Below are 12,333 nucleotides of genomic sequence, written 5' to 3'. Positions count from 1 at the left end.
TTCCTTCTGCTACTTTCAAATTTGTAGATGAAGCTATCATGCGTTCAAGCCGTGCATGGTTGGAAGTGCAGAAATAAGCCAAACTCTCAGTTTACGAGCTTGGCGGTTTCAGCAGCTCGTAACACCCTGTTCCCCACGTATCTCCAACGTACTGTATGTGGATGCTTTTGAGAAAGCTTAAAATTATGCCAAACCCCGTTCCTCTTTATTTCCTGTATCTCTATCCTGGTGGGGTAAAAATATTAGCAGGGGTGCAACTTCACTAGAAACTTTAGACACTGGGCTGCCACTGCTGAAGAGTCGAGGTTGGCTAGAACGGGGTGAGCTGTTCCACCTCCATCCTGGCATGCATGCAGATTGTTGTTTTTTGCACGGGGGTGACCGGCAGCTGGGGGAGGGAGGGCACCCGTGCTTGAATCGGCGCTTGCGAAACTACAGAAGGCACAGCTGAGGCACTCCAGAGGTCTGGCACAGTAGAGCCCTTTGCAGGGTTTCTGAAGCAGTTGCTTCAGTAAAGCTCTCGGAGTTCGCCATTATCCTTCAGAGAACTTGAGCTGTTCTTCATGGTGCGTTTGACCTGTCATGGTTGTTAGCTTCAAAGAAGGAATGCCGCTTGTCACTGCTGCTATTTTTGCAATGTGCAACCGCTAATGGTTGCAATCGCAGAACGGGACCAGGAGCAGTTGCTTTTTGCTGGTCATTTTTTACTTTCTTGTTTTGGCTTTGCCATGTCCCGCGTCCCACCGGATCCCCGGGAAGCTTGACTTCATGGCGCGACAACTGCGACTGCATTTTGCTTCGCGGAGAAGCAACACCGACCCGCTGTCAGAGACTTGCACCGGTCGCTCCGAGGAAAGCGGGTTTACAAATACTGGCCGTAGCTCTAGCGAGGGCCTGGTGCAGAGTTCCCTCCACATGAAGGTGACTCCAGGACAGCTGGCTCTGGCTTTGCCACCCTTGTCACCAGAGTACGGTAATTTACAGCGGCACTCCACTGTATTTATCCCCAAGGTGAACGTGAGCAGGAAAAGCATGCTGCAGATCTCCTTGCAGCCTTGCGGAGGAGATGGAGAGCTCGCCAGCTGTGAGAGCGGAAACGGGGATGGAGGTTCCTGCAGCAGCAGCACCACGAGCGATGCCGGCTACTGCAGCAGCAACAGCATATTTGAAGCGGACGTCCCAGATCGCAAGCCGATCTCTCGGCGGAAGGCGAGGGCACCATTGCGGCGTTGCTCATCCTTGGTGATTTTCCCACGGAGCCCATGCACCACGCCGCCCGCGTCCCCCGTCAGTCCGGTAGTGTCTCCCATGATTCCTCCGCTGCCTCCATCTGCGCGAAGTTCCTTTCAGACCTCACATCAGATGCAGCTGTCCAGCGTTGATGCGTCGCACGATGAAACATCCAAGGGATCCGTCGCCACTGCAGTTAATGGTCTGCGGCTCTCCAAAACCAGTACGTCAGCAGAACACAGGGACGCCAAACCTATTGTGCATTTCAGCGTTCCTCCGGAGCAACCGCCAGGACCAGAGCGAACGGAAAGACACTCCAGCGTTGTATTGCACTTCGCAAGCCAGCGACCACTTCCCTCAGGGAAAGGAAGTTTGGCCAAAACAAAGGTTAGCATCGACTGTTCCAAACTTCTCGAGGGCCCACAAACCGACAACGTCCCGGAACCCCAGAAAGCCAGGCTTTTCCGGAGCACCTCAGCCTGCATGCTGCCAAGCGGAAGGCCGTCGTCGACGGAAAGAAGACACGCCACTTTTCCGACATCGGATAAGTCCTCAAGAAAAGGGTCACATCACATCCTTCACAGGAGTATTTCTTTGGAGGTACCCTGTGCGAACGCTGAGATTTCTTGTCGCGTTTCAAATGCTGCAGATGTGCACTCCATAAATGGCCCTCCGCACGTACACATCCACGTATCTCACGGCACAAGTGCAAGAAAATCAAACACCCTGCAGGACAACAGCATAAACGGTGAAACGGATCATGTTCCAACCTGCACGGAGAAAAATGATACCGTAAGCCTTTTCATCTATTAGCAAGTGAAAAATCAGAATGCACTTATTCACTTACTCAGTTTTATCTTGCACTTTTAAACATGCAAAGTTAAAGTCAGTGAGTGTAAATAGTATTTTGCCCTAAAATTGCATTCAGATTGAGTAGATTTGTGAAGACATGATTTGTAGAGTCGGCTGTATATTTCCAGTGATAGCGGTGATTGTTTTCTTGTCATTTATTAGTTGAGGTGTTTGTACATCTATGAATTGAACATTGAACAATATACATAACTATTCAGAAACTTCTCTTCCCTTGATCTTGCATGTAAAGCTTTGCTTTTCAATTTTAAAGATATGCAGATACACATCATTTCAACATAGGATTGTGAAATACCCAAATAAATTGCAGGCAATTATTTATATTTGTGTAACAGTAGCCTATATATGTGATTTTCAAATAGTTGTATCTCGACCAAATATTGTCCTATCCTAACAAACGTACATCAATGGAAAGCTTATTTATTCAGCTTTCAGGTTATGTATAAATCTTAATTTAAAAAAATTGACCTTTATGACTGGTTTTGTGGTCCAGGATCACATATATATATATATATATATATATAACCTCTCTTAGTCTTCACCAGCAAGCCTGCAGGAGCTAATTTCAGTCCCTTTGCATTTGTTAGTTATTATGTGTATCATTGCGAGCAAACATTCAGCAGAATGTATTTGCAATGTACAAATCCCTTTAGGCAGGTTGGCTAATGGACAAGCATTTTAAAAATACATTGTAGCTAAACCAGTTGCATGCATGTCGCATTTTTGAGGCTTTTTCAGTTTTTTTTATTTAACACTTTGATCCCTGTTTGTATTTACCTATGGGATAATTTCCATTTAGATAGGTTGGCTTATAGACCAGCATTTTAAAAATGCATTGTAATTAAACCAGTTGCATGCATGTCGCATTTTTTAGGCTTTTTCAGTTTTTATTAATTTATTAACTCTGAGTGATCACTGTATGGATGTACCTATGGGATAATTTCCATTCAGATAGGTTGGCTTATACACAAACACTTTGTAAAATGCACTGTATTTAAACCAGTTGCTTACATGCATATTACATTTTACAGACTTTTTCAGTTTTTAGTAATTTGTTAACACTCTGAGTGATGACTGACTGTATATGTACCTATGGTATCATTTTCATTTAGATAGGTTGCCTTATACACAAGCACTTTAAAAATGCATTGTGGTTAAACCAGTTGCATGCACCTTGCATTTTAGAGGCTTTTCCAGTTTTTAATAATTTGTTAACACTCTGAGGGATCACTGTATGTATTTACCTCTGGAATAATTATAGACAGCGGTCCCTAAGCCTCCCCACAGCCCTAGGTCTATAAATACACAGCTTCGAAAATACTCTGCTTGACTCCAGTTAGTCTGGCCGAGTACCACGCTGGCGAGCTCTCAGGATTCAACATGATATGCAGGGGCTGCACATGGCTGTCTGTCAGCTGTTGGGCCAAAGGTCAGCTGATGGGGGAGAGGATGAGTGTCAGGGAGATGGGGGCCAAACCACGCGGTTCCTTTGCAGTAAAGGATAACATGTTCGCTGCCCAGCGGGTGCTCGCTTAGCCTTGGTATGTTTTCAGAGCATCAGGTGTCTCGCTCACTGCGCTTATTTCATTTGCACTCTGTTTGTCTCTGATTTTACAGTGTGTTAGAAACGGGTCGCACAAGGAATTAACAGCGCCGTTACCTTTACTGCTGCTGCACTCTTATGTAATCTAATCTAAACTCAAGGCTCTAATTTCAGCATGCTGGTTGTTTGTCCATCTCAAACACATTGAACATATTGTTCTTCTCATAGCTCATTCAGATGTTTAGAGAGAGTACTTCAGGTAAATGGCTGCAACAGCAAGACAATACAATACAATATCATTCAGCTCCATAGCTGCATGCAATATTCTGCACTAAAGTTATTGTGGATCTTGCATAACATAATGATGGTCCAGGACTCTACCTGGTATCACTTTTCCAAATAAATGGAGCTGGTGCTCAGCCAGGGGATCTGGAAACCTCTCAGAGTAATTTGATTCAGTGTGTTATGTTATGAGCTGCTTTTGATTCAACAGTCAAATGGTATCTACACATAAGAAATGCAACTCATAGCAAACGTCTTTTGAGTCTGAGGTCCCTGGTTGTTTGAAACAATATTCAGTGCCCCCCAAATTCTGGTACTTGTGTTGCATTGACAAAGCTACTTCAAACATTCTTCAAATTTCAAACTTTTTTTATTTACAGATGATATATAAAAATGTGTATATACTGGCAATATATAAAAATAATAAAATACAGTAAAAGTATGAAATGAATTAAAATAGTTAAAATAATTAACTTCTGTAATTCCAGAATATTGATTTATTTGTTTGTTTGTTTATTACTGAGTATTAGCAATTTCATAGCAATTCGTTTTTTTATGTAAATTAAAAATATTTAAATATTTATGGCTTTTTAAGATTGAATTAATTTCCTCACCTTTATCAGGTCTAAAAATCCACTATGAGTGGCAAAATATAAAAAGTAAATTTTAAAAAGTATAAGTAAAATAATGAACTAAATTAAAATGAAAATGACTAACTTCTATAATTCTAGAATATCAATATATTATTATTAAGAATAATAATAATAGTAATTATTGTACTGACTAATAGCAATTTCTCAGCAGTTTCTACTTCATAAAAAAAATATATATATATATATATAACAGTTTTTTTGGAACAAAGTAAATAAAAAATATGATGTTAGAGTACATCTTCATTTTTAGCTGTTTTGGCGTACTTTACTGCTTTTTTGTCTTATTCTACATTATCTTAAGTCATCTTGCAGTCCCCAGGTTGAGAATCACTGGTTTAAATGAACATGAAGGATAAAGTAGTTGTGCAATGTGTTATGTGTGTAATTTATGTAGTTTCCTGTAATCTAGCTCGAGTGTTTGCTCGCGTTCAGAAAGCTGACACGATCCTGTCTCTCTCCAGGCCTCTGACCAAACAGACATTTCTGCTGTAGAAATGCATAGAGCAGGTCCAGATTGGGTCTCGTGTCCAACTGTAGATCACGGTTCTTCTGTTTCCCGCTCAAGGACACGGTCACACCTTGTGCTCGCTGACGGGAACGGTTAGCACATGACTGTGTGACCTCTGCCAAAGGTCAATGCAAGCAGCATTAAAGAGCTGTCAGATGTGTGTGTGTACGAGCGCCGGGGGGTTGGTAGTGTGTGAATGTGTTGTTTTTCCACAGCACTTTCTGTGCTTGATTAGCTCTTATCAGTCAACAGCGCAGCACTCGTAATCTCTTCAGCGATGTCTCTCCTCCCACAGTGCTTGAAAACCTAATGGATTTATGAAAATAATTAGATCTCTCTCTGTAACAGCTGCTTGATTGAGACTTTGTGCTTGTTCTTTTGTGCCCGACTCTTCACTATAATGTTTTCGTTTAGAAAAAAAACGTCTTTTTTTTATAATCTTTAATCGAAATGCAACAAACTCCTTTTAGTCTTTTAGTTTATATAAAACATCTCCTGGAAGATCAGAAATGAGCACAGTCTTTAGCGTTTAGATGTGATGCGATCGTGAGGAAATGTTTGTCAGGTGTTTTGCAGTAGTAAACCCACAGTCACGCTCCTCTTGTAGCAGAAAATGGTTCACTTTGAGCCTCCTTCATTAAGTTTCTTCAAACGTTTGGCATCATTTACTGTTTTCCTTCTCATTACCGGGGCAGACGGGTCTGATCGTATACAGATAGTTTGACAACAGTTTTCCATTTTTGCCTCGCTAACGTTTTGCCTTGTTTCACCATGGATAAAGTGGTGTACTTGCCGTAGTTTATTGTAGTAAACCTGCTACTATATTTGCTCTACTCTTGCATACTTTGCCAGCATTCCGGCAATTCTATACTATGCTATACTATAATATACTGCAGTACTATTAATGCATGTCACAATTTTTACATCTCCTAACAGCTTTCACCTCAGTGAAAATTTTTCCAGAAGTTTGTCTAGGATTTTTAAAGATATTTTATATAATTTTTATATACATTTTACATATATTATTATATTATACTTTTTTCATTTTCACTTTCTTTCTTTCTTTCTTTCTTATTTTAATTCATTTATTAATTTATTATTAACATTTTTATTTATTTTGCATTCATTTTATTTATCAATCATTTCATTTTATTTTCCATTTCATTTTCATGTATTTTAATTTTTTTTTATTTTAAATTTAAAATTTTTTTTATATATATATATGTGGGAAATCATATATGTGAAATATCCCTCATGCTGAGCCAAAAACAAATTAATTAATTAATAAATACATAAATAAACTACTACTACTGCTACTATTACTACTACTACTAATAATTTAATTTAGTTTTTTTTTTTTTTTTGCAGTTTGAAAGAGGGGGACTGACATGTATTTGGTAGAAGGCTAATTGTTATAAGGTAAAATAAATATATAGTTGTATAAAAATATAAAAAATGCTAAATACACTCTCATAGCCATTAAAAAAACGATTTAATATTAAATTAAACCATTTATCTTAATAAAACTATGTAATTATGTAGTAGCTTGTGTCATATCTAGCTCAATAATAACTAACAGATAATGATACTAACAGAGCTTTCTCCCAACTCGCTTTCATTTCATTGACACGGGGGCACATAGAGCGAGTCTGTCGTCTCATCTGGGGCCCGGCGGAGTGGCAGAACCGCTTTGTGGTTTGACCCGAATACAGAACAAACAGGAATATGTGAGGCTGGCCTTAAGAACGAGGGAAGATATGTGTTTTAGTCATCATCATGACTTTATAAGTGCTGTAAAAACCTGAACGACCTTTTGATAGCGAGCAAGTCATTTGCTAGGAAGTCATATGCTGTATGTAGATGGACACGTTTTAGCGTAAGGTCAGTCGTTATTTCGTTCTGCCCTCACTACCATAAAACGAAACATCTGACAGCGTTTTAAACACCGAAGGCTTTTACGCCTCATTTAGGTGACGTGTATTTAACTTGTCATATTGTTTCGGTTAGCGTAATGACAGCATGTATATAAAACGTGGTATAAAATGTATTTAAAATGCTTCTAAGCTCAGTATGAAAGCCAACCGTTGAAATGAATAGCGGCAGCTGGAAAAGGTTTTAGGATGGGAATGATTTTGTTCCGAAAACAAACTCTCTCTCTTTCGCGCTCCCTTTGTTTTCGCGTTCTCTCTCGGCCTACTTTTACCTTCTCTCTATTTTTGCAGCTCGTTCGCAGTCTGAGGGATAGACCACGGGGAAGTCTACCTTTATAAAGCCTTGTTTATATATAACACGTGTATTTATATCTCTGTAAACAATGAACGCACTGTACAGTCTCAGATAAGGTCAATTTCTTCATAACACACTAGGGGTGTAACAATATTCAAACCAAACCCAAAAAAAGGCGATACACCACCAAACCCCCCACCAAAATAGTAAATCGGTGACAACTTCAGCTAAATGCACAGCACAGGCTTTGCTGTCTCGTGTTTGTGTCTGTGCGTCATTCTGCAACCACACAGCCAATCCGCTAGATGGCGCTGTCAACTACAGGAACAAAACACAGAAGAAGATAGTTGTTTATCTCTGTTAAGCGGCAGCAGTGTTAAAGGTAGAGTAGGTGATTTCGGAGAGGTTAGCAATAGCAAGCTAGTTTTGTAAGCATAAGATCACATCCTCCCTGCATAATCAGTCTCCAAAGCCACGCCTCCTCCAAAACACATGACCGCGCACAGGCAGAGCAGAGGCAAACTAGCGACACGATGAGAGACGACATCAGCGCTGTCAGATTGCCTCATGTCTCATTACCAGTGAGAAAACGTTACAGTACAAAGTGCATAATATTACAATATTAACGCCTTTCATTCTTGCTCCATCTGCAATAGCATAATGGAATGGAAATACGTGGAGGAATGCAAATACATGCGTTGACAGGCAGGTAGAACAGCCTATCGCAGTCCTCGGACCGAGGAATATGATTGGACGAACATTTTATGGTCCTATGCCTTCCACAGATGATATAAATACATTTAGACCACTTAACTTAGTGATTGGCTATCGGGATGTGAAGAGACTTTCAACCAGCAGAACATGTTTTTGAACCAAATCGCCTACCCTGCCTGTAATGAATAGACTAAAATATTAACATTAATTGGAATTCTTTTAAATTTAGCTATTGTGTCTTGTTGCTATGTAAATAAACAAATATATGAAGTTTTTGGATTTCTTGATTCATTTATGAACATGAAATGTAATAAAGATTGTAATAATGAGAGCCTAACATTTACAGAAAAAAAATGGCAGCAACATGTTAATATGTTCAGATGTTCCTGCAGAACATTCCACCTCTGACAGGCTGACACTTATTTTGTGCTTTTCTTTCTATTTATTTTCTATCATTTGGGATTTTACCCTGTCCTGTGTTCATATTTTATTAGGTTAAAAGTGCTGTTTATAACGTTTATATTTTTGGCACACAATGTAGAACATTCAACTATACTTTTTTTTAAAGTTAAGGCAAAATGTTCAAGTATTTGTCAACAAACTCTGCTGGAAATGTCTAAATACCCCATTAAGAATACCCCATCACCCAATACAGATCTGTACTGAAACCGTGACCCCAAAACCGCAATGCATACCGAACCGTGAGAAACTTGAACCGTTACGCCCCTATAACACACTGATCTTTATGTCTGTTAGAATTCACTTTGAGTAGATGAACGGCGCACAGATACGAATTCAGACGAGGGATAGAGTGAGTGGACGTTAAAAATGAAAGAGTACAAGATGAAAGAGATGAGAGGTGTAATGGAGGAAGAGAGGAGAATATAACCTCAGTATGAGCTGCTGTTCTTGGTCTGGTTAACTAAACCTCAGCAGGGTTAAGCAATGGCCAGTGTGTGTGTGTGTTATGATGGTAGGGGTGTGCAATATTGACAAAAAATAATATCTCGATATTTTCTGGCATTTTATCGATAACAATAATTAGACGATATTGTGCTGAGTGTGTTATTGTGCTGGTATCTTAAGGACTACCGTGGACAGCTGACTCCTAAAGTTTTTGATATTCTTCATATTCTGTGTGGTGGTCAGTTCACGCTGATAGAAATTAATCTTTTCCAATAAGTTTAAATTAATTTTTACCGGTTATGTGCATTTTTACCTTTTTCTAAAAGTGTGCATTATCTTTTGAGTCAAATTCTTATATTTAATCAGTGAATTAGTAAATAATTAATAATAAGACATTTGGGCTGTTACCAAGCAAATGAAATCAGTATCAAGAAAATTCATCTTTGCAATGTAGAGGAAACACAGAAGCTGCATCTGAAGTGGCATTTAGAACTGTTTAGTGCAGAACATGAATGCATTTAACCTGCAATTACAAATGCATAAATAATGTTTTGATATATTAAACATAAATCATTGAATACTGTTATTTGAAATTATTTAAATAATAAAAAGAAACTATAAATGTGAAATTAAAATCGCCAGCAGGTGGCAGCAAGTCACTGTTAATAAGTGAGTCATTGTGATTGAACCGAATCATTTAAACGGTTGATTCATTCAGGAACGAACCACGCTCAGAAACGCAAAACAGCATTGTGGCTGTGTTTGGAATTATTTTTGTTGTCAAAATAACACAAAAACAGGCAATATGGTGTCTAAAACGTAAGTCTCTTAATTAAGGTCTTGTTTTGAACTGTTGTAAAAAATCAATATTACATTTATAATCATGGTAATTTTCGGAGAAAAAAACGGTACTCTTTCTGTGTTATTGATAGAACTATATGAAATGATATAAATATATATACAGGTGCATCTCAATAATTGTAATCATGGTAATTTTTGGAGAAAAACGGCACTCTTCGTGTGAAATTGAATAACTATATGAAGTGGTATAAATATATACATTTCTGTCCCCATATCTTGAATTTTGTGATCATTCTAAATGCATTTTTTTAGACTGAATCATGCAATGAAAGAACACACTCTAAATGCGCACTCGCACTAGACTTCACGTAATGTATGCATGCACTCTGTAGGAATGTTTTGAATGGTTTTTGCAAAATACTCAATGTCATATCGCACATCGTTAAAACAACAATTATGATATTATCGCAGACGATATATATCGCACACCCCTATATGATGGTTTGTTTTGATATGGATTAAGTAAAAGGATTTATTTGTGTGTTCATAATATTATTGTGTTCTGGGTGTTTTTTAGAGTGTTTTGGGTGGTTTTAAGAGGTTTTTGTGGTTGCTAGGGTGTTCTGGGTGGTTGCTATGTTTACATACTTACCAAAGTCAAAAGATGTAATAGTAATAGATTCAGAATCATAAATGCTCTGAGCAGATAAACACGGTGAGACTAGTGATGCACCGATATATCGGCCAATAATCGTTATTGGCCGATAAAAGCAATTATCTGCACTATGGACAATTGTTTAAAAACAACTGATGATCAATGATTTGCATGAAGAAAATGTTTCTTGTGTTGAATTTAGGGCTGTCCAAGTTAAAGCAACAATAACGCCTTAACACAGTGCTGTTAACGCAGTTCTATTCGACCCCATGAATCACCCATAGTTTTAGCCAGGGTTGCCAGATCCATGGTTTTCCCTTCACCTAACATTATCTTTAACGCACCTCTCATCCAGTAATCGCAAAGAGCTTTGTGCTTTAAGTCTGATAAAAAACTAAGCCTCAGCTTTCATATCCTGTACATTCTTAACTATCGGTATCGGCAGATATCATTCTGAATCGGCTGAGAAGTTTAGTATTGTTGCGTCTCTAGTTCAGACTGATCTCAGACAAGCTCAGTAAGACTGTATTTTGTTCATTTTGTATGCAGTATGTCCAGTTGTTTCTGTGTCAGAATCTCTGACAGGTGTGTTCTGTGTTTTCTTGATTCTCTGCAGACGAGGGACGACTTCCTCGGACAAGTGGACGTTCCTCTGCACCAGATCCCCGTGAGTATTTGTCAGCATTATATTTTGTGTGTTTAACTCGATGTGTGTTTTGTAGAAGCTGCTGACTTGTATTGTCAATAATGTAGGTTAAGTGTAGGTGTTATTTTTAGAAGGTCCACCTCATATGTCTTCAGAGAAGCTCCGGTTTTAACATGGCATCGTAACATAAACCTTCTGGTTTTGGAGCTGCTCAGTTGCACCTCATTATTAGTCACTGTGAACATTAAAGTCTGTCTATATATATACGTGTGTGTGTGTGTGTGTGTGTTGCTTGGCTGAGTGATCATAAACATTAAGACTTAAAAATATCCATGACACTTGACACTTCGTAGACTATTTCCTGCATAGGTTATTTGTAATGAATAATGTTTAATTTGAAATTTGAGCAAAATTCATGCTTATTTATTTAGACTGCTGCTAATATTTTGATCTTTTTTTATACCCACAGACCGAAAATCCCAACAATGAAAGGCCGTACACTTTCAAGGACTTCCTGTTGCACCCGAGAAGGTTAGCCAGAGATTTCACTGCCTGCATGCTTTATTCCCCAAACGTGATGGGTTTTTAACCTAACGCTCACTGACTTAATTCTGTTGATGTTGTGAAAGGCCCTTTGACCTGCTATGACATCATGCAACTGTGAACTGTTTTCATTTCAAACATGTACATGTCAACACTTCTGATACACTTCAGTGGAGTTTTATGTTTAAAACTATGTTTTTTCCGGTAATTCGATGTAGGTCTTTTGTTGATGTGTTTGTTTAACTCTTTCGATACAGTCACAAGTCGAGGGTGAAAGGTAATCTGCGACTGAAGATGACATACCTGCCCAAAAACAGCGACACGGAGGATGACCCAGCCGAACAGAACGAGAATCTGGATGTAAGAATAATGCACACAAACACAAGCTTTGGTGACAATAGGGCTGGGCGATTTTTCCGATTTTATCGATTAATTCGAATTTATTGTTTTGCCACGATTTTATTTTTTCGAAATCGAGGAATCGCGATTTTGAATAGAAATATTACCAAATGTTAGAATTAGACACTTTGACAATATGCCGGTGATAACAGTAAAGAGAAAAGAACGATCCAACCGCATGTCGGCGCACGTGATTAACCACCCACGTGTGACGCGCTCTGGGATGGACCGTAAATTTAGCGCTAGGCATCATTCACACAGCGCTTTTGTGTTGACAAAGATGCGACGCGGGCAGTGGAATAGGTAAAACATGCAAGAAGATGGAAGTGAACTTCTTTTATCTTGAGCCCAGTGTTT

General features: G+C 38.9%; 1 protein-coding gene across 1 annotated transcript in view; it reads left to right on the top strand.

Moving 5' to 3' along the window:
• Positions 1–412: 412 nt before the first annotated feature.
• LOC107712575 (E3 ubiquitin-protein ligase NEDD4-like) overlaps positions 413–12,333 on the top strand; it is a 27,715-nt gene continuing 15,794 nt past the window's right edge. The window contains exons 1-4 of the mRNA XM_016517885.1: positions 413–2,022; positions 11,005–11,055; positions 11,504–11,565; positions 11,835–11,937. Coding sequence (XP_016373371.1) covers positions 769–2,022; positions 11,005–11,055; positions 11,504–11,565; positions 11,835–11,937 — 1,470 coding nt within the window. The 5' untranslated portion in view covers positions 413–768. The remainder of the gene's footprint in view (positions 2,023–11,004; positions 11,056–11,503; positions 11,566–11,834; positions 11,938–12,333) is intronic.

The sequence above is a fragment of the Sinocyclocheilus rhinocerous genome, unplaced genomic scaffold, assembly GCF_001515625.1.
Source record: "Sinocyclocheilus rhinocerous isolate Xijiao unplaced genomic scaffold, SAMN03320098_v1.1 scaffold868, whole genome shotgun sequence".
In the NCBI taxonomy this organism is placed as follows: Eukaryota; Metazoa; Chordata; class Actinopteri; order Cypriniformes; family Cyprinidae; genus Sinocyclocheilus; species Sinocyclocheilus rhinocerous.
The sequence above is the reverse complement of the archived record's forward strand: the minus strand, read 5'-3'. Positions and strand labels throughout refer to the sequence as shown.